This window comes from Nycticebus coucang, chromosome X (assembly GCF_027406575.1).
Source record: "Nycticebus coucang isolate mNycCou1 chromosome X, mNycCou1.pri, whole genome shotgun sequence".
Lineage (NCBI taxonomy): Eukaryota > Metazoa > Chordata > Mammalia > Primates > Lorisidae > Nycticebus > Nycticebus coucang.
The window spans coordinates 89,371,980-89,395,701 of NC_069804.1; the positions used below are offsets into that span (position 1 = coordinate 89,371,980).

A 23,722-nucleotide genomic window follows, 5' to 3' on the forward strand; every position below is an offset into this window, starting at 1 on the left:
ATAAAGTTGAATAATATTTAAAATCTCTTATATATACTATTTTATTATACTTTATTTTAGTTAATAATAATTATATATATATATTTTTTTGAGACAGAGTCTCACTCTGTCGCCTTGGGTAGAGTGCTGTAGCATCATAGCTCACAGCAACCTCAAACTCTTGGTCTTGAGCAATCCTCTTGCCTCAGCCTCTCAAGTAGCTGGGACTATAGGCGCTCACCACAATGCCCAGCTAGTTTTTCTATTTTTAGTAGAGGTGGGGTCTTGCTCTTGCTCAGGCTGGTCTTGAATTCCTGAGCTCAAACAATACACCCACCTTGGCTTCCCAGAGTGCTAGGATTACAGGCGTGAGCCACTGTGCCTGGCCAATAATAAATATTTTTCAATGTTGCTGTATAATTTTAATACTGCATAATTTTAAAAACTGCATAATTTATCAAACTTAAATACTATAATTAATCATTTCCTTGTTGTTGGAAATTTAGGCTATTCCTAATATTTTACTTTTGTAAGTAACACTACAATAAATATTTTTTTATTAGTATTAGATCATAGCTGTGTACATTAATGCAATCATGGGGCAACATGCACTGGTTTTATAAACAGTTCAACACATTTTCATCACACTGGTTAACATAGCATTCCTGGCATTTTCTTAGTTATTGTGTTAAGACAATCATATTCTGCATTCACTAAGTTTCACATGTACCCTTGTAAGATGCACCGCAGGTGTAATCCCACCAATCACCCTCCCTCTGCCCAACCTCCCCCCTCCCTCCCCTCCCTCTATATCTTTGAGGTTTTAGGTGCTTTCTTTTGTCAAATTACTTCTTAGGGTAAATTTCTAGTTGTGAGATTAATTCACCATTTATAATCTTTGCCAAATATGGAGGTAGTATCTTACTAAAGCCTTTTCAGGTCTGGGAAGAAGCAGAGTATACCATTTTCCTTTTTTTCAATTGAATAAAACAATAAAATTTGCAGTAATATTTTTCCCAATCTAAAATGCTAGTTCTCTACTCACCCCTGCTTAACCTTAAATAGAAAAAAAAAAAGTTTTAGTTTCATTTGCCTTTACTTAAAGTGTGTGGGGCTATTGGCAAATAACCTACCAAAAGAAAAAGGGTTTTTTATTATCCAGTAAGGATCTTTTTATTAGCTTATTATTACCTTATTAGTAACCCCTGCCTCAATCTGTGAAATTTTCATAACCAAATATACTTGTGGTATAAAGTCTGTGTGAGCTCAGAGATATTTTGAGTTAAGGCAAGCCCTGAACAACTTTACTTTAAAATTCGCTTCTTTTTGAATTTTAAAGTCAAACATTATTCTGCTTCCAGCATATTCCAAACTCTGTTATGTTTTGCTTCTGTATCAGATGAGCTGTGTGGCCTGATAGCCATTGCTGACACAGTGAAGCCTGAAGCAGAACTGGCTGTCCATATTCTGAAATCTATGGGCTTAGAAGTAGTTCTCATGACTGGAGACAACAGTAAAACAGCTAGATCTATTGCTTCTCAGGTAACTGGTTTCTTTAGTTACTGGGGTGGGGAGTATGTGGTAACTTCAGATTCTTTATGTACTTTATTTCTTTAGATACTAAGAAATTTATATTGCTATTATTTTCATATCACTGAGTAGTCATATCTGGTTCTTTAAAGAAGAATTAGCATACTATGCTGGAAGAACTGTGGACTTTGTATGTTACTGTTGTAAGTAAAAAGGTATTTGCTTACCGCATGGGATGCTTGAGTGACACTATATACAAGTTTCTGTTGATGCTTCCGTTGAAATGTTGCTTATGTTTTTCACCAATGCTGCCAACCTAAGCCAGGTTCTTCTCATTCCTGAAATAGGGCAGTAGCTCCATGCAGGTCTCTCTCTAGCCCATGCTCAGTGCCTCCTATGGAAATACTTCGCTAATGAATCACTTTGATATACCAGTTTTATGCTTCTGACCTTCATATTTGTCTAAAATTCTTCAGTATTTTCTACTTTGTAATGCTTCTCCTTTTTCTTTAAATAACACAAATAATATATGAATATATTCTTATATACAAAATACAGAAGGGTATAAAGTAAAAAGTTTAAGTCACCCCTTTCCTCATGCTCCCTATCTACTCCTACTCCCCTCCCACCATAAGTCTTTCATATGTTTGTATACAAATATATATTTCTGGTATTTTTAACATCTATTAGATCATTTTTTATAGATTATTCAGTAGTTTAATCTTCTTTTTTTTTATTGTTGGGGATTCATTGATGGTACAAGAAACCAGGTTACACTGATTGCATTTGTTAGGTAAAGTCCCTCTTACAAATGTGTCTTGCCCACAAAAGGTGTATCAGACACTAAGACCCCACCCCAACCATCCTTCCCTCTCTCTACTCTTCCTTTCCCCCACCCCTCCCTCCTTCTTTCTCTCTCTGCTCTCCCCATCCCCCACCCCCACCATGACATTAATTGTCCTCATATCAAAATTGAGTACATAGGATTCATGCTTCTCCATTCGTGTGATGCTTTACTAAGAATAATGTGTTCCACTTCATCCAGATTAATACAAAGGCTGTAAAGTCTCCATTTTTTAAATGGCTGAATAGTATTCCATGGTGTACATATATCACAGCTTGTTAATACATTCCTGGGTTGGTGGGCATTTAGGCTGTTTCCACATTTTGGCGATTGTAAATTGAGCTGCAATAAACAGTCTAGTGCAAGTGTCCTTATGATAGAAGGATTTTTTTCCTTCTGTGTAGATGCCCAGTAATGGGATTGCAGGATCAAATGGGAGGTCTAGCTTGAGTTCTTTGAGGGTTCTCCATATTTCCTTCCAAAAAGGTTGGATTAGTTTGCAGTCCCACCAGCAGTGTAAAAGTGTTCCCTTCTCTCCACATCCACACCAGCATCTGCAGTTTTGAGATTTTGTGATGTGGGCCATTCTCGCTGGGGTTAGACGGTATCTCAGGGTGGTTTTGATTTGCATTTCTCTAATAATTAGAGATGATGAGCATTTTTTCATGTTTGTTGGCCATTCGTCTGTCTTCTATAGAGAAGTTTCTATTCATGTCTCTTACCCATTGATATACAGGATTGTTGGCTTTTTTCACGTGGATTAATTTGAGTTCTCTATAGATCCTAGTTATTAAGCTTTTGTCTGATTCAGAATATGCAAATATCCTTTCCCAGTGTGTAGGTTGTCTCTTTGCTTTGGTTGTTATCTCCTTAGCTGTACAGAAGCTTTTCAGTTTAATTAAGTCCCATTTGTTTATTTTTGTTGATATTGTAATTGCCACGGCAGTCTTCTTCATGAAGTCTTTCCCCAGGCTGATATCTTCCAGTGTTTTTCCTTTGCTTTCTTTGAGGATTTTTATTGTTTCATGTCTTAAATTTAAGTCCTTTATCCATCTTGAATCAATATTTGTGAGTGGAGAAAGGTGTGTAAAACAGTTGCAGTGTTTTACATGTGGATATTCCAGTTAATCAATTTTTGTGAGTGGAGAAAGGTGTATAAAACACAGTTTCAGTGTTTTACATGTGGATATCCAGTTCTCCCAGCACCATTTATTGAATAGGGAGTCTTTACCCCAGTCTATGTTCTTGTTTGGTTTATCGAAGATTAGGTGATTGTAAGATGTTAGTTTCATTTCCTGGTTTTCTATTAGATTCTAAGTGTCTATGTATCTATTTTTGTGCCAGTACCATGCTGTCTTGACCACTATGGCTTTGTAGTACAGCCTAAAATCTGGTATGCTGATGCCCCAGCTTTGTTTTATTACTAAGAACTGCCTTAGCTATACGGGGTTTTTTCTGGTTTTATACAAAATGCAGAATCCTTTTTTCCAAGTCTTGAAAGTACGATGTTGGTATTTTAATAGGGATGGCATTGAATCAGTAGATTGCTTTGGGAAGTATAGACGTTTTAACAATGTTGATTCTTCCCAGCCATGAGCATGGTATGTTCTCCCCTTTATTAATATCCTCTGCTATTTCCTTTCTTAGGGTTTCTTAATTTTCTTTCTTTTCTTTTCTTTATTTCTTTCCTTTCTTTCTTAACTTCCTTCCCTCCCTCCCTCCCTCTCTCTCTTTCTTTCTTTCTTTTCCCCTCTCCTCCTCTCCCCTCACCTCCCCTTCCAATTTGCCCTGGGTAGAGTACGTGGGCATCACACAACTCACAGCAACCTCTAGTTCCTGGGCTTAGGCCATTCTCTTGCCTCAGCCTCCCAAGTAGCTGGGACTGCAGGCACCTGCCACAACCCCCGGGAATTTTTTTGTTGCAGTTTGGCCAGGGCTGGGTTTGAACCCACCACCCTTGGTATATGGGGCCGGCACCCTACTCACTGAGCCATTAGGCACCACCTCATAATTTTCTTTATAGAGGTCCTTCACCTCTTTTGTTAGGTATATTCCTAGGTATTTCATTATCTTTGGAGCTATGATGAAGGGAGTTATGTCCTTAATTAGCCTGTCATCTTTGCTGTTATTGGCATATACAAAGACTACTGACTTGTGGACATTCATTTTATATCCTGAGACATTACTGTATTTTTTTGATGACTCCCAGGAGTCTTGTGGTTGAGTTTTTGGGATTCTCTAATTGTAAGATCATGTTGTCAGCAAAGAGGGAGAGTTTGACCTCCTCTGCTTCCATTTGGATGTCCTTTATTTCCTTGTCTTGCTTAGTTGTATTGGCTAGAACTTCCAGCACTATTTTAATAGTAATGGTGACAGAGGACAACCTTGTCTGGTTCCAGTTCTAAGAGGAAAAGCTTTCAGTTTTACTCCATTCAGTAAAATATTAGCTGTGGATTTGTCATAGATAGTTTTGATCAGTTTAAGAAATGTGCCACCTATGCCTTTTCTCTTCAGTGTGCTAATTAGAAAAGGATTCTGGATTTTATCGAATGCTTTTTCTGCATCTATTGAGAAGATCATATGGTCTTTGTTGTTGCTTCTGTTAATACAGTGAATGATGTTTATGGACTTGTGTATTTTAAACCAGCCTTGCATCCCTGGGATGAAACCTACTTGATTATGATGTGTGACTTTTTTGATGATAAGCTGTAATCTATTGCCTAGGATTTTGTTGAGAACGTTTGCATCTATATTCATTAGTGAAATTGGTCTGAAATTCTCCTTTTTAGTTGAGTCTTTTCCTGATGTTGGTATCAGGGTGATGTTTGCTTCATAGAACGTGTTTGGGAAGATTCCTTCCTCCTCAGTTTTTTGGAATAATTTCTGCAGTACAGGAATAAACTCTTATTTGAAGGTTTGATAGAATTCTGGTGTGAAACCATCTGGACTAGGGCATTTTTTTGTCAGAAGATTTTTTTATTGTTTCTTTGATCTCAGTGCTTGAAATTGGTCTGTTCAGAAGCTCTATTTCTTCCTGGCTTAGTCTAGGGAAAGGGTGTCATTCCAAATATTGATCCATTTTCTTCACATTGTCAAATTTCTGGGCATAGAGTTTCTGGTAGTATTCGGAGATGATCTCTTGTATCTCTGTGGCATCATTTGTTATTTCCCCTTTATCTTTTCTGATTGAGGTTACTAGAGATTTTACTTTTCTAATTCTAGTTCATCTGGCCAAAGGTTTATGTATTTTTTTTTTATTTTTTCAAAAAAAAACAACTCCTTGTTTCATTAATTTTCTGAATGATTCTTTTGTTTTCAATTTCACTTATCTCTGGTTTAAGTTTGGGTATTTCTTTTTTTCTACTGGGTTTAGGCTTAGATTGTTCTTCTATTTCCAATTCTACAAGATGGCTTGAGAGTTTGTTAATGCGCTCTCTTTCTATTTTTCAAATGTAGGCATCTAAAGTGATAAATTTTCCTTTCGGAACTGCTTTTGCAGTATCCCACAGGTTTTGGTAGCTTGTGTCTTCATTGTTGTTATGCTCAAGGAAGTTAATGATTTCCTCTTTTATTTCTTCCTATACCCAACTGTCATTCAACAGAATGTTGTTTAATTTCCATGCCTTTGTGTGGGGTTGAACATTTTTGTTGGAGTTGAGTTCCACCTTTAGTGCCTTATGGTCTGAGAAGATACAAGGTAAAATTTCAATTCTTTTGATTCTTTTGAGGTTTGTTTTGTGTCCTAGGGTATGATCAATTTTGGAGGAGGTTCCATTGGGCGATGAGAAGAATGTATATTCATTATCTTTGGGATGAAGTGTTCTATATGCGTCTATCAAGCACAGTTGTGCAACGGTCTCATTTACGTCCCTTATACCTTTGTTTAATTTCCATTTAGAGGATCTGTCCAGCTCAGTAAGAGGAGTGTTAAAGTCCCCTGTTATTATGGTGTTATAGGATATTATATTGCTCAGACTGAGTAAGGTCTGTTTCAAGAATCTGGGAGCGTTTAAGTTGGGTGCATAAATATTTAGAATTGAAACATCTTGTGTTTTTCCCTTGGATGCATAAATATTTAGAATTGAAACATCTTGTATTTTTCCCTTGACCACTATGAAGTGACCTTCTTTGTCTTTTTTGACTTTAGTTGCTTTAAATCCACATGTATGTGAAAATAGGATTGCAACCCCTCTTTTCTTCTGAATTCCGTTTGCCTGAAAAATTGTCTTCTAATCCCTCAATTGGAGTTTTAATTTGCCTTTTGAAGCTAGGTGTGTTTCCTGCAGACAGGAAATGGATGGCTTGTGTTTTTTAGTCCAATCAGCCAATCTATGCCTCTTCAGTGGAGAATTCAAACTATTAACCTTTATTGAGATAATTGGTAAGTGAGGTAGTGTTCTATTCATCTTATTTTGTGAGAGTCCATTGCTTAGTTTTATCTCTTTCATCATTGTGGAAGTTAGATTCTGTCCTTTAATTTCTGAGTTCTTACTTTGCTCTTGATACATTGTGATGGTCAGTGTCTAGAACAGGTGGAAGCAATTCCTGTAGAGCTGGTCTTGTTGTGGTGAATTTCCTCAATGTTTGCATATCAGTAAATTGTTTGATTTCTCTGTCAATTTTTAAGCTTAGCTTAGCAGGGTATAGAATTCTGGGCTGGAAATTGTTCTGTTTAAGTAGATTAAAGGTAGATGACCATTGTCTTCTTGCTTGAAAAGTTTCATTAGAGAAGTCTGCGGTCACTCTGATGGATTTGCCCCTGTAGGTCAACTGGCGCTTACTCCTGGCAGCTTGCAGAATCTTTTCTTTTGTCTTGACTTTGGACAGGTTCATCACAATGTGTCTTGGAGAAGCTCTGTTAGAGTTGAGGCGACCTGGAGTTCAATATCCCTCTGAAAGGAGTGTGTCAGAATGTTTGGTGATATTTGGGAAATTTTCATTTATAATATTCTGTAGTGTGGTTTCCATTCCCCGGGGCATTCTTTTTCCCCTTCTGGGATACCTGTAACTCGTATGTTTGAAAGCTTCATAAAGTCCCATAATTCTGTCAGTGAACGTTCTGCTTTCTCTTAGTTCTTTTCTGCCTTTAACTATCTAAGTAATCTCAAGAGCTTTGTCCTCTACCTGTGAGATTCTTTCTTCTGCATGGTCTAATCTGTCGTTGATACTTTCTATTGCATCATTAAGTTCCCTAATTGACTGCTTTAATTTCTTCCACTCTGCTATATCCTTTCTATATTCTTCATGTTGATTCATCTTTTATTTGATTCTGTTTCCTTTTGGTTATTTTCACTTTATCAGCTGTTTCCTTCATTGTTTCCATCATTTCCTTTCATTGTTTTTATCATCTGTATTCTAAATTCCCTTTCTGTCATTTCTAACATTTCTTTATAGGTGGAATCCTCTGCAGTAGCTACCTCACGGTCCCTTGGGTGGGTTGCTCTTGACTGGTTTTTCATGTTGCTAGGATTTTTCTGCTGATTCTTCCTCATGAATGTTTTCTTTTATCTGTTTCCTTGCCCTAATTTTCCTTTCACTTCCTCTTGCTCTTTAAGTTAACATGCCTCTGGCCTAGGGTTTTGATGAGTCTGCAAGCCGGCAAGTTGGGCATTGAAATCCTCTCAGACCTGTGCTGAGAAGGGTGATAATGAAGTTGGTGTTGGTGATTCTGAAGAAACTATGAGAAAACTCTCAGGTGGTAGAGCTGGACCCTGGAGTTAATAGGCTGCTCCCTGCTTTCCCAATGGCCCCAGGTTTTCTGGGTACTACAGAGGGTTCTGGGAGTGGGGAGAGTTTGCTCTTTTTTTTTTTTTTAACAAAACAGTATACTTCATATATTTTTCCGTTTCTGAACACGTGAAGTTATTTCATTCTTTCTACACTGGTATATGAAATTCCATGGTATAGATGTACCCTAATTTATTAAGCATTTCTGTAATGAAAACCATTTAGGTGGTTTTGAAAATGTTATAGTTGCAAAATGGGCAATAATGAGCATCCTTGGACATACTTTTTTTGTACATATACAAGTCTGTCCAAAATATAGCTAGAAGTAGAATTCACATTTTGATAGGCTGTGAAATGCCCTCTCAAACGTACCAATTTACACACCAACCAATAGGGTATAGGAGAGTTCATTTCTCTATATCCAGATGTGCACATCTGGTGGGTGAAAACTGATGGCTATTTACTGCAGAGTTACATTTCAGGTGCTCAGTATTATTTCTTGAAATGATTTTAGTTTATTTTCCTTACATAGGTTGGCATTGCTAAAGTATTTGCTGAAGTTCTACCTTCCCACAAGGTTGCCAAGGTGAAGCAGCTTCAAGATGAGGGAAAACGGGTAGCAATGGTGGGAGATGGAATCAATGACTCCCCAGCCCTGGCAATGGCTAATGTTGGGATTGCCATTGGCACAGGCACAGATGTAGCCATTGAAGCAGCTGATGTAGTTTTGATAAGGGTAAGTCCTGTGGCCTGACCTTTAAGGAGTGTGAGAGTACCCCACATGGTCAATGAGAGTGTCTTAAAGTGTATTAGGCACAGTGATACTGCCCTAATTCTCATGTTCCTAGCCATTAAGACTAAAAATTTGGGGTGGGAGTGTGGGAAGTCTTACTAATTATTTCTTAACTTTATTAATCCTAAAGAAATGAGAATTATAGTTTTTTAAAATAAAGAACAATATATAAGGATGTATTTAGAATAAAATGGTCTTCAACAAATATTTGTTCTAGTTATTTTAATGAGATTTGATCTCCGTACTAGCATATACCCCTAAAAATATTTTTAAGACCATGAGAAAAATTTCTGAAAAATATCTTTCAAGTCCAACTCAAAGTTTTACCAATATCTAAAATTTGTAGTTAATTCACATATTACTCAAAGGTAATATAAACTTCAATATATATTATATGAAATGCAAAAGTAACTAGTTAAATTAGCATATCTGACTAATACCACAAATACTTATGTTCTCAGAATGATCTTCTGGATGTAGTAGCAAGTATTGACTTATCGAGGAAAACAGTCAAGAGGATTCGGATAAATTTTGTCTTTGCTCTAATTTATAATCTGATTGGAATTCCCATAGCTGCTGGTATGTGATTCTTAACTAGTATTTCTTTTTCTACTGAAGTCATTCCAGACCTATCATAATGGAAATTTGTCATCTTATTATTAGTTTTGAGCTTAGTTTTTGTTTGTAGCCTGCAAGTGTGGTAAGAGCCAATAGTAAAATCAATCATTTTAATTTTCAGCAGTGTTCACTACAGCCTTAGAATGTGTAAGCATTCTGACAGGTTTCTTTTCTTTTTCTCTCCAACTTTATAAAATAGACCTTTATAGTTGACCACTTCTCTACATTGACCACCTCCTTGTGTTGACCTAATTTTCATAGACCAGACATGTACCACATATACTCAATGGAAGACTGACCTCTATATATTGACCAACTCTGTAAGTTGTATCTTGACCATTTAGACTGTGACACACAATATCAATTTAATAAGTTGAGTCCATTCTACACCTATAGGTAGAAGGTGTGGGCTTTCCTCCTTAGTTGTATTGTTTTTTCTTTAGTGTAAATTCTTGTTTCGTGTTTTATTATTGTTGTGTGATGAACATCCTGTTTCTTATCATGTGTTGTGGAAGATATTTTCAAGATCTTCCTGGTCTAAAATGTAGGTATGTACTACAATTACTGAAAAAAAATACAGTTAATTGAGACACCAGGGTCCAGAGAAAAGAACTCAAAGAGCTGACATGGAAGGAAAAGGTTGATCTTTTACATTTTCTAGAAAGCAGCAGCCAAAGAAAAAACAGTGGAACATTTTGGTGTTAGCAGGACCACAGTTAGCAACATCCAAAAACATACACGTGAGTATTTGAAGATGGATGGTAAGGAAAGCAGAGACCTACAGTGGAAAGGGAGGAAAACTTCCCTTGATGAAGCCAATGAAGCCACATTAAACTAGTTCAAATAAATGAGGGTAGTTAATGCCCTAATCTCCAGGTTGATTATCCAAGAAGTTGCTAAAACATTCTCATAGGAATTTGAGGTGACAGATTTCCAGTCATCAAGTGGTTGGCTCAAGAAAATTAAACTGCAATATGAGATCTTCCAGAAAGTCTTCTGTGGTGAATTCAATGAGGTTCCAATAGAAGTTGCAGAAGAGTTCATCAAAAAGTTCCCAGACTTTTCCAGAGGCTTCAAACATGACAACAATTTTAACACTGATTAACACTGATGAGTGTGGACTCTTTTTCAAGGTGATGCCTGACAGAAGCCCCATCATTAAGGTGACAAATGTAAGAGCAGAAACATTTCCAAAGAACATTTTATAGTTCTTTTTTGTGCCTGCTCAACTGGAGAGAAACTAAAACCCTTGGTGATTGGTAAGTTCAAAAAGCAATGCACATTCAAGAACCTGACGCCTGAAGACCTCCCCATCACTTGGAGATCAAACAAATGCATATGGATGACTGGTACCCTATTTGAGAAGAGGATTAGGTATATTGACTGAGAAATGAAGAAGAAATGGTCCGTTTTACTGACAATAGACAACTGTCCTGGCCACCTACAAGTCAATCATCTCACAAATGTGACACTGAAATTTCTGCCTCCAAACACAACCTCAGAAATCCAACCTCTTGATCAAGTCATCATCAAAACATTTAAAAATGTGCTACCAAACCCAGTTTGTGTAGCGGGGTGATTACTAAAACACCTGTCATCCGATTGTAGGAGCAACTTCATCTATTACATCTGGATATTAACACTCTGGATGCTGTCCTCTGGATCAGTTCTGCTTTGGAATAAAGTTCAGCCAGAAATGATACAGAAGTGTTTCAAGAAAGTTGGATGTGTCACGCTCCAAGAGCATGGTGTTTTGGCCCCATCAGATAATTCATCTTCCGTGGCAGAATTCTAAGGAGTCAATTTTGAAGGCTTCCTTGTAATGGATGATTAAATGGCAACCTGTAATGAACTGACCAAAAAGCAATTTCCCATATAATATTGACCAAAGTACAGACTAGCATAAAAGTGCATGAAGCAGCTATGAAGCACGAGAAGTGAGTGAGGATGGGACTCCAAAAGAAGAGGATGTCAGGCATCTGATAATGCAGTGAAGTCATTTGCTGTGGAAAAATGCTCAGGTATACTGAGTGGTGTAGTCAGTGTATAGAGTGCTTTTCCCACTTACATGCATAATAAGAATAAAAAACAGAACAAGGTTGACTCTTTTTTCAGAAAAAAAATTTTAAACCATGAGAAAACAATAAATGTATTGATTTTATGTGATACTGTATATATAATTTTACTATGTTTTGATTATGGTTTTATATGCTATTCATATGAAAAGCTATATAAGAAAGTAAAGTACATGTACCTATCAGTACAGTAGGCCTAGTTCTTATGTTGGCCACCTCTATATGTTGACCAGTTTGTTACATTTCCATGGATGGTCAACTTAGAGAAGTTCTACTCTATTTCCTTCCAGTCTTTTTTACTCTACATTAATTTTTGTCTTGTTACATATTTGTGATTTTAATGGACAGAGAATTTTCTGCTCTTAATATTCTATGATGGTTCAACAGGTATTTTTTTTTCATTGAGAGATCAGACGACAAGAGAGAATGAATGAATGTGACCAAGTAAAAACAATTTAGAATTGTTTAATAAGCATATGAGAATCTCCTAAACTCAGGTACTTAGTAGGAGTATTGATATAAGAGAAATAGTTGTTACTTTCTTCTTGTTTGCTCTCATTTTAGAAAAACAAAAAACATCAAATGACATGGGGTGGTGCCTGTGGCTCCGTGAGTAGGGCGCCAGCCCCATATACCGAGAGTGGTGGGTTCAAATCCAGCTCCAGCCAAACTGCAATAAAAAATAGCCGGGCGTTGTGGCGGGCACCTGTAGTCCCAGCTACTCAGGAGGCTGAGGCAAGAGAATCGCCTAAGCCCAAGAGCTGGAGGTTGCTGTGAGCTGTGATGCCACAGTACTCTACCGAGGGCGACAAAATGAGACTCTGTCTCTAAAAACAAACAACAACAACAACAAACAAAAAACCAACAAATGACATGAGAACACTTATTACAAGGCTGTTGATCAACAAGGACACACAAAAGAGGACAAAGAGCAAAAGAACTATCTAAGTTTAGTAAGCTTAATTCATGGAGCAAGTGATTTTTAAAGAATTATGCATGATTATTGTAGAACAAGTAGGAAAGTAAGACAGACACATAAAAGTTAAAAGTATAATAATTCTGTATCATCCCATCATATAAGTGAATATTAAGATGTCTGTCCAAACCAAATGTGGTTGACTTTGTAGAACTCCTATATACTATTGGTGGGATTGTTAACTGTATAGCCACTTTGGAGAATAACTCAGGACCATCCCCCTAAAGTTGAAGATGTGCCCATGTTATGACCAGGAAATTTCACCCCTAAGTATATACTATAGAGCAATTTTTGGCCCGGCACCCATAACACAGTGGTTACAGTACCAGCCACATACACCGAGGGTGGCAGGTTCGAACCCAGCCCAGGCCAGCTAAACAACAATGACAACTGCAACAAAAAAATAGCTGGGTATTGTGGTGGGCACCTGTAGTCCCAGTTACTTGGGAGGCTGAGGCAAGAGAATCGCGTAAGTCTGAGAGTTTGAGGTTGCTGTGAGCTGTGACACCACAGCACTCTACCAAGGGTGACATAGTGAGACTGTCTCAAAAAAAAATTTTTATTTCAAATACCCATGTGGAGAGACATGTACAAAATTGTTCACAGCAACACTCTGATAATGAAATATCGGTAACATAAATCTCCACCCACCAAGAGGATAAGCTAAATAAATAAATAAATACACATACACACACACACACACATATAATATACAGGGTGGACATAAAGTTCATGTGCAATTCTGTTTTAAATTGCACATGAATTTTATGTCTGTGTGTTTGTGAAACACATTGGTAATCTGTTTAGTACTGTCTAAGTAATCCAACTTGTTTCCTAGGAGTTTTTATGCCCATTGGTTTGGTTTTGCAGCCCTGGATGGGATCTGCAGCAATGGCTGCTTCATCTGTTTCTGTAGTACTTTCTTCTCTCTTCCTTAAACTGTAAGTATGGTGGCTTGCTCATATTTATATTTCATATTCCTTTCATCATACATAGTAAGTCTTGGTAGGTTTTAGTATTATATTTGTCAATGGTAAGCCTAAATCATTCTTAATAATAAGAATTATTATTAGATAACAACAATAATTAGCTGTGTAACTGTTACTTCATGAAGTTTATGCATAGCAACCACAAGCAGTGAGTGGGGGTAAAACCTAGTATGCTGCTCTGAAAACTAGGATTTCTTATCATGTGACCCCACACATTTTATTTCCAACTACTTATTTAGCAGTGACCACCTTTGTACCTTTAATGCTGGGCAAATCTTCTTTCATTTGCATATGTAACAAGCATCTAGTTCACATTTGGTTATTTTAGACTTGTATACTTTTACATATGTTCAGTTATAGGAAACCAACATATGAGAATTATAAACTGCATGCCTGGAGCCATATAGGACAGAAGAGTCCTTCAGAAATCAGCATTCATGTTGGAATAGATGGCACTTCAAGAAATTCTCCTAAATTGGGTGTGCTGGATCGGATTGTTAATTACAGCAGAGCCTCCATAAACTCACTACTATCTGATAAACGTTCCCTAAGCAGCGTTGTTACCAGTGAACCTGACAAGCACTCACTTCTGGTGGGAGACTTCAGGGAAGATGATGACACTGCCTTGTAAAAGGCTACAGAGAATGCTACAACTTTAATTTGTCATGCATTGACACAGCATTCATGATGTCACGTTTGCTTTTCAAAATATTGTGGAAAGATTTTATTTTGGTCTCATGCTCTTATACTACATATTAGGGGTTCTATTTGAGTTGCATTTGTCTGGTGGCAAAAATATATTTTTTAGGGTATTGAACTTAGCTTTATTTAAACCAAATTTCCAGTATTTTTTGTTTTCAGTAGCAACAAATAAGGAGACCCCATAAAAGCCCAAGAAAAAGATAATTTAAAAAATTGAAGATTTGAGAGCATGACCTTGAAGATATTTTTGAGCCTGCATCCCTCCCCCATTGGGTTAATGACTTTCAAATCACTGTGTATACAGAATCTAGTGTTAGAAGGTAAACAGTTAATACTGTTTAAAAATAGATGTGCCTTATTTATTGTAGGCTCCCCCACCCCACTTACTTTACCTGTATCTTTGTCCTTGCATTTCTTTCTTAGATGTTCCAGTATGTTTTCTTCTGTTATTTTCTTGTGAGTGAGCTAAGTTTAGTTGGTATTTCATTGATAAAAATAATTGATAACCTTTTCCATATCTTGCTCCTTTTTAAATTTTGTAGCTCAGAAGACCTTAAGACCCTGTAGTGTGCCCTGCCTGTCATGTTTTCATTGCTGTAAAAAATGTATAAAATTATTCCTTCAACTTCCCCAGCTCTGTGCTAGCTTTCAGTTCGCTCCTGATGAGTTCAACTCTAAGTTTTTCGCAGTGTTGTTTATTAGTCTCTGTCAAGAAACTTAAAATTTTGAGCTTCTTCTGCTCAAACATTTTTAAAGATTAACACTATTATCTCTAGCATATATGGGTTTTATAGAATTACCTGGATTAACTGAATTTTTGATTGAATATAATCACTTTGCTAGTATATGTAATTCAATAGATTTTAATTATCTTTTAATTTTAAAGTCTCAAAATGACTTTAAAATAATGCTATTACACAAATACGCTTATACCAAAAAATATAGTAAATTGTAATACTGAAATTAGAATTTCTCTAGGTTATTATGCTTTTTAACCAAATATGTACTTTTCTCTAATTTAAAACGTTTGCATTTGCCTAGTTAGTGTGATTAGAAAATTCAGGAACTTGTTCCTATTCCCATATAGGTTTAAAAATTTCCTTTGAGTGCCTGGGAGGTAATAAACTGATCAGAGATCGGGTACTGGTATGAGTTAATTTCCTTGTTAATTGTAACATCGATTTCATGCAAGAATATATAAATGAAGAGGACTCATAAATAAATTACTGACATTTTGTTATCATTGCAAAAGCAAAGCTGCTAGGGCGATAGCTGGCACAAAGGATTTGTACTCAGTAATTGTTAGTTCTTTTATACTTAGTAAATGTTCTTTGAAGTCAGTAATAAATATAAAAATAATTTTCATAAAAGAGAGTCTAAAATCAGGTGGAGATGGAGAATGGAGTTCCTCCTCTACTACCACCTTTCTCTTTTATCGTTTCATATATTTATACACACATAAACACACACACACACACACAGTTTACAGCATTATTCCATGCTGTCTTTCCAGATTTGGAAAAGATGTAATTTATGTCTCTAATATAATAAAGGGAGAATTGAATCTTTGATGAAGGTGCTATTAATATAGCTAGGCAAACCCATTTTAATGAAATATGATTTGTGTATCTGGACCCCTTTTTAGATCAATGCCTATGCCCTATGCTATCTTCGATGCTTCCAGTTTGAGTTTTAATACTTATTTCTTATTTTAATTCTATTAGCCCGTCATTACATAACTTATTTCTTCTGAAACAGATGGTATGACATATTTAATAGATTTTTCTGACTCTAGAGCCAAATTGAATTAAAGAAACACTTTTCTTCCTTCTCTCCCCTCCACCTCTTTCTCTCTCAGTTACTACTTTTATATTATGAGTGTGTTTGAGTTACTACTCATACCAGTTACTACTTTTATTATTATGAGTGTGTTTGAGTCATGCTCTTGGCCCCACATTCAGGAGGCCAGTGGGAGTAGCAACTTATAGTCTGGGAGTAATCAAGGACATAATTTCAGCTGTTACAAGAACAGAAAACATGCTGTTTAGAAAGAGTCCTGCTCTAAGAATATGTACCCGCATTTGAATTCACCACAAGTCTCTTGCAATCTTGAATTTCTATTAGCTTCAGAGGGACAGAGAGATGATTTATGGAGGGGATCACAAACTTGCTTTCATTTCATAATTAGCTTTAAGTGACTATTACTAGTGAGAACAAATTTTTATAAATGTGTGTTTATGATATGTTTCTTCACATAATGTGCATATACACATGTATGTATATACACATTTACACATATTACTATAGAGATAGGAAATGGATTTATATTTGAATTTGATCTTTGAATATTTGAAGTTTGTGTTTCCTTTATCACTTTTCTGTATTCACTCAGCAACCATGCTCTTAGTCTAAAGATAACAAGGACATTTTGATATCCAGTACTGGTTCAGACTCACCTATGGGGCATCTTTAACTTAAATATCCAAAGATGGCTTTTGAATTTCAAAGATTAAAACACAATTAGACTATATTTATTGGTATAGCCTAAACAAGTATTGTTGTCAGTTGTGGAAATAGGAATGTTATTTTTTCCTAGTTTAGTATCATATTTTAAAATGTTAAATTTGAAGCCTTTTGAATAATTTTATATTGTGATTTAAATTTTTTAAAAAATCATTCTTGATTTAGACATACAGAATGCTTATCACTGTAGACAAGATGTTTCCAAAATTTTAAATGTGCATATTTTTTCTGTATACAGCTTAAAATAAAAAAAAATGTATGTTAGAGAATATTTTCCATTACTTGTGGATCTTGCTTTAAAGTGATTTTCTTAATATTTATTTTACTCTTTTATTTTATTTGGGTGAGGCATCTGGTTATTGGTTATTTTAAAAAGAATAAAGACATTCCTAGAATCACTCCTTTTGGGTTTTTAATTTTTTTATCTGTTCTATATTTTAAAGTGTTATTTTACCAAATCTAAAAAAATATAAATTCATGCCAAATTATTAATATTTTTACATTAACTTTCTGCAGTTCCTCGATCTAGTATAAGTAACCAGAGAGAGCAGAAAGCATGGATTCTTGTTCTTCAATTAAAAGAGCTTCTTTAATAGCACTGATAATAAATGCCTTTTGTAGCCAAAACAATGTGTCTCAACCTTGCATTTTTAGTTAAATAAATGTATAATAAACATTGTTAAAGATTGTTTGGTACCCAAAAACAGTAGTGGATGATGTTGTGCAATATCCATATACTATAGTCAAGATATTCAGTAGTTTGTTTTTCCATAGGCATGTAATTGATCATATTTCTGCCAAGGATGTGCCTTCAACTTTATAAATATAGTGTTATAAAAAAAATGTTTGTCAATGTCTCTTTTTGTTAATTATTCAACCTCCTCTACCAGCAGTTTTAAACTACCTTTGTTGTATTTTTCATTTTTTTTTCAGCTGTTAATCTTTGATGTGGGAGGATTGGAGACAGAACTACACATTTGATAAGAGTGGGAAGAAGAAATCTATTTTCCTTCAGACTCCACTCCACTTGGCATATCATTTAGTGAGGATGAGAAACAAAGGAAATACAATTTTCCTCCTTTCCGTTTAGTCTCTAATACATTCTTGGTGGAGTATCTACCTCAAATGAGCTAAACAGAAAAAAAAATTTCTATATAGTATGTTTGAAGATACCACCAAAGATACATTTTTATGTTAAACACTCCTTTTGAGTTTAGGAACAAGTTTGAAACTTATTTGTGAGGAAAAGGTAATGTTGACTCCCTTCCCCAATCCTCAAGATCACTCAAAGTGATAGGATATCATAGGATTGGAAATGAGAGCATAAGAGTAAAATCTCAGAGGCATCTACTCAGCTGGCCAGCCTCTACTATTGTTGTTGACCTCATAGAAGGTTGTGGAGTGATAAAAAATCAACAAACAAAACAAAAATCTTCCTGTTGGGGAAGTCTTGCTAGGTTAAGTCATTGAAGACTGCTGGAATTCAAATAGAGATGAGAGAAATAGAGCTGCCTCTTTGGCTAGGACTACCCAGTCCTACTTGTTAAACCGCTTCATCTTCACAGGTGTGATCATTAGTTGCAGAAATGAAGTGAGAGATGAAAGGCAAGGTTCTTGAGGACAAGACTTAACTCAAGTTGCTAGTATAAAGGGAGCATCATGCAGTTTAAGAAATTTGAAAACTTCCGGTCAGTCCTCTCTCTCAAAAAGTTTGAAATAGGCTCAGAAATCTTTTCTTATTATTTTTTTTTTATTTTTAAAGTAAATTTATTTCAGGTTAATTTGGGGGCGCAAGCAACCAGATCAAAATATTTGATTTAGATATGTACAGTTAATCTTGTGTCCCATACACAAAAGGCATGCCAGCCCTCTCCACTCCATGCCAATTCAGTGGGAGCACCACAAATCCTGCCTTCTCCCTCATTATCCCTCCCCTATCTTGAATTGAAATGAGTTTTTCTCCTATTGGGGCATGTATTGGATCATCTACTGGCTTCATCTTAGTATTGAATACATTGGGTAATTGCTTTTCCATTCTTGCGATACTTTAATAAGAAGAATGTGTTTCAACTCCATCCAGGATATTACAAAAGATGTGAAGTCGCCATCTTTTTATGGCTGAATAGTATTCTATGGTGTGCATGTACCACATTTTTTTAATCCATTCCTGAGTTTATGGGCCTTTAGGTTGTTTCCACATCCTGGGAATTGTAAATTGAGCTGCAATAAACAATTTAGTGCAAGTGTCCTTATGGTAAAATGATTTTTTTGTTCTTCTGGATAGATGCCTAGTAGTGGGATTGTGGGGTCAAATGGGAGATCTAACTTGAGTTCTTTGAGGATTCTCCAAAGAGGCTGTGTGAGTTTTCAGTCCCACCAAGAGTGTGAGTGTTCTCTTCTCTCCACAACTGCATCAGCATCTGTGGATTTGAGACTTTGTGATGTGGGCTAATCTCACTAGGGTTGATATCTCAGGGTGGCTTTGATTTGGATTTGTCTAATGATTAGGGACAATGAGCAGTTTTCATGTGTTTCTTAGCCATACGTTTGTCTTCCTAAGAGGAGGTTCTATTCATGTCTCTTGCCCAGTGATTTATGGAATTGTTGGCTCTTCTTTTGTTGATGAATTTGAGTTCTTTGTATATCCTAGTTATTAAGCTTTTGCCCAGTTCATAATAGGCAAATACCTTTTCCCATTCTGAAGGTTGTTTGCTTTGATTGTTGTCTCCTTAGCTGCATTGTTTAATTAAGCTTGTCAGTTTAATTAAGTCCCATTTATTTATTTTTTGTTGTTGCAATTGCCATGGAAGTCTTCTTCATAAAATCTTTCCCCAGGCCAATAACTTCAAGTATTTTCCCCCACACTTTCTTTGAGGATTTTATTGTTTCATGCCATGGGTTTAAATCTTTTATCCTTTCTGAATCAATTTTAGTGAGTGGTGAAAGGTATGGGTCCACTTTCAGTCTTTTATGTGTGGTTATCCAGTTCTCCCAGCACCATTTATTGAATAGGGATTATTTTTCCCAGTGAATGTTCTTGTTTGGTTTATCAAAGATTAGGTGGCTATGAGATGTTAGTTTCATCTCAGGGTTTTGTGTTCAGTTCCAAATGTCTATGTCTATTTTTGTGTCAATACCATGATGTTTTGATCACTATGGCCTTGTAATATAGCCTAAAGTCTGGTAGGGTGATACCCATGGCTTTGTTTCTATTACTAAGAATTGCCTTGGCTATATGGTTTTTTTCTGATTTCATACAAAATGAAGAATTATTTTTTCCAAATCGTGGAAGTATGATGTTGGTATATTTTTGAGAATATAAAAGTGTAAGTTTATTTTATATGAGAGGGAAGAAAATGGGGAGAAAGCTTGAGAAAGACAAAAGAGGACAGGGAGTGAGTGCAGGGAAGATGTTTTAATGGGGATTGCATTGAATCTGTATATTGCTTTGGGAAGTATAGACATTTTAACAATGTTGATTCTTTACAGTGAGGACCATAGTATCTTCTTCCATTTGTTAATATCTTCTGCTATTTCTTTTCCTAGGGTTTTGTTATTCTCTTTGCAGAGGTACTTTCATATCTTTTGTTAGGGATATTCCTAGGTATTTCCTTTTTTCGAAGCTATTGGGAAGGGAATTATGTCCTTGATTAGCTTCTCAACATGTCTGTTGTTGGCATACACAAAGGCTACTGCTTTGTGGACATTGATTTTATATCCTGAGATGTTACTGTATTTTTGATCACTTCTAAGGGTCTTGGGGTTGAGTTGTTGGGAGTCTTCTAAGTATAAGATCTTATCATCAGCAAAGAATGAGAGGTTGATCTCCTCTGCCCCCATTTGGATGCCCTTTATTTCCTTCTCTTGCCTGATTGTATTGGCTAGAATTTCCAGCATTATGTTGAATAGTAGTGGTGATAGAGGACAACATTGTCTTGTTCCAGTTCTAAGAGGAAAAATTTTAAGTTTTACTCCATTCACTGCATTAGCTTTTGGTTTGTCATAGATGGCTTCAATCAGTTTAAGGAATATGTCACTTATGCCTAATTTTATCAGAGTTCCAGTTAGAAAAGGATGCTGAATTGTATTGAATGCTTTTTCTGCATCTATTGAGAGGAGCCTATGGTCTTTGTTTTTGCTTCTGTTGATATGGTTAATTATGTTTATGGACTCGTGTATGTTAAACCAGACTTACATCCCTAGGATGAAACCTACTTGATCGTGATATATGACTTTTTTAATGTGTAGGCATAATATGTTGGCTAGAATTTTATTGTGAACTATTGCATCTATATTCATTAGTGAAATTGGTCCAAAGTTCTCCTTTTCAGTTGGGTCTTTTCCTGGTTTTGGTATCAAGGTGATGTTTGCTTTGTAGAACATGCTGGGGAAGATTCCTCCCTTCTCAATGTTGTGTAATAGTTTCTACAATATGGATATAGGCTCTTCTTTGAAGGTTTGAAAGAATTCTGGTGTGAAGCCATCTGGACCAGGACTTTTGTTTATTGGGAGAGCTTTTATTGTTCCCTTGAGCTCAGTGCTTGAAATTGGTCTCATCAGGAGATCTATTTCTTCTTGGTTCCATCTAGGGAGAAGGTATGATTCTAAGTATTGATAGATTTCCTCCACATTGTCAAATTTCTGGGCACAGAGTTTCTTGTAGTATTCAGAGATGATCTCTTGAATCTCTGAGGCATCTGTTGTTATTTCCTGTTTATCTTTTCTGATTAAGGTTAGTAGAGATTTTATTTTTCTGTTTCTAGTTAGTCTGGCCAAAGGTTTATCTATTTTATTGATTTTTTTTCTAAGAAACCAACGTTTTGTTTCATTAATTTTCTGAATAATTTTTTTTTGGTTTGAATTCCATTAATCTCTGATTTTTTTAATTCCAATCATCACCATCATTATTTTTATTTATTTATTTATTATTTATTTTTTATTAAATCATAGCTGTGTACATTAATGCAATCATGTGGCACCATACACTGGTTTTATATACCATTTGACATATTTTAATCACACTGGTTAACATAGCCTTCTGGGTATTTTCTTAGTTAATGTGTTAAGACATTTATATTCTACATTTACTAAATTTCACATGTACCCTTGTAAGAAGCACCATAGGTGTAATCCCACCAATTACCCTATCTCCACCCATCCTCCCCACTCCCTCCCCTCACTCTCTCCCTTCCCCATATTCTTAGGTTACCATTGGGTTATAGCTTTCATATGAAAGCCATAAATTAGTTTCATAGTAGGCCTGAGTACATTGGATACTTTTTCTTCCACTCTTGAGATACTTTACTAAAAAGAATATGTTCCAGCTCTATCCATGTAAACGTGAAAGAGGTAAAGTCTCTATCTTTCTTTAAGGCTGCATAATATTCCATGGTGTACATATACCACAATTTATTAATCCATTCGTGGATCGATGGGCACTCGGGCTTCTTCCACGATTTAGCAATTATGAATTGGGCTGCAATAAACATTCTGGTACAAATATCTTTGTTATGATGTGATTTTTGGTCTTCTGGGTATATGCCCAGTAGAGGGATTACAGGATTGAATGGCAGATCTATTTTTAGATCTCTAAGTGTTCTCCTTATCTCTTTCCAAAAGGAATGTATTAATTTGCATTCACACCAGCAGTGCAGAAGTGTTCCCTTTTCTCCATATCCATGCCAACATCTCTGGTCTTGGGATTGTGTGATATAGGCTAGTCTCACTGGAGTTAGATGGTATCTCAAAGTAGTTTCGATTTGCATTTCTCTGATGATTAAAGTAATGATGAGCATTTTTTCATGTCTGAAGGCCGCGCGCCTGTCCTCTTCAGAGAAGCTTCTATTCAAATCCCTTGCCCAGCCTGCGATGTGATCCCTTGTTCTATTCTTGCTAATGCGTTTGTGTTCTCTGTGGATTCTGGTTATTAAACCTTTGTTGGAGACATAACCTGCAAATATCTTCTCCCATTCTGAGGGCTGTTTGCTTGCTTTACTTACTGTGTTCTTGGCTGTGCAGAAGCTTTTTAGTTTGATCAAGTCCCAGTAGTGTATTTTTGAAGCTGCTTCAGTTGCCTGAGGGTTCCTCCTCATAAAATACTGGCCCAGACCGATTTCTTCAAGGGTTTTCCCTGCACTCTCTTCTAGTATTTTTATAGTTTCATGTCTTAAGTTTAAATCTTTGATCCAGTGAGAGTCTATCTTAGTTAATGGTGAAAGGTATGGGTCCACTTTCAGTCTTCTACAGGTTGCCAGCCAGTTCACCCAGTACCATTTGTTAAATAGGGAATCTTTTCCCCACTGAATGTTTTTAATTGGCTTGTCAAAGATTAAATAATGGTAAGTAGCTGGATTCATCTCTTGGTTCTCTGTTCTGTTCCAGACATCTTCTTCTCTGTTTTTGTGTCAATACCATGCTGTTTTGATCACTATCGATTTGTAGTATAATCTGAACTCTGCTAGCGTAATTCCTCCTGCTTTGTTTTTATTTCTGAGTAATGTCTTGGCTATTCGAGGTTTTTTCTGATTCCATATAAAACGAAGTATTGTTTTTTCAACTCTTTAAAGTATGACAGTGGAGCTTTAATAGGGATTGCATTGAAATTATATATTGCTTTGTGTAGTATGGACATTTTAACAATGTTGATTTTTCCCAGCCATGAGCATGGTATGTTTTTTCATTTGTTAATATTTTCAGCTATTTCTTTTCTTAGAGTTTCATAGTTCTCTTTATAGAGATCTTTCACGTCCTTCGTTATTTAAATTCCCAAATATTTCATCTTCTTTGGCACTACCGTGAATGGGTTAGAGTCCTTAACTGTTTTTTCAACTTGACTATTGTTGTTATGTATAAAGGCTACCGATTTATGAATGTTGATTTTGTAACCTGAGACGCTGCTGTATTCCTTGATCATTTCTAAGAGTTTTGTAGTAGAATATCTGGTGTTTTCCAGATATACAATCATAT

The 23,722-nt window shown here is 36.0% G+C and overlaps 1 protein-coding gene across 2 annotated transcripts in view; it reads left to right on the plus strand.

The window, feature by feature from the left end:
* ATP7A (ATPase copper transporting alpha) overlaps positions 1-17,154 on the plus strand; it is a 219,408-nt gene extending 202,254 nt beyond the window's left edge. For both annotated transcript variants that reach the window (XM_053579634.1, XM_053579635.1), the window contains 5 exons: positions 1,379-1,521; positions 8,613-8,816; positions 9,335-9,452; positions 13,381-13,483; positions 13,886-17,154. In XM_053579634.1, coding sequence (XP_053435609.1) covers positions 1,379-1,521; positions 8,613-8,816; positions 9,335-9,452; positions 13,381-13,483; positions 13,886-14,162 — 845 coding nt within the window. In that variant the 3' untranslated portion in view covers positions 14,163-17,154. The remainder of the gene's footprint in view (positions 1-1,378; positions 1,522-8,612; positions 8,817-9,334; positions 9,453-13,380; positions 13,484-13,885) is intronic.
* Positions 17,155-23,722: the final 6,568 nt, after the last annotated feature.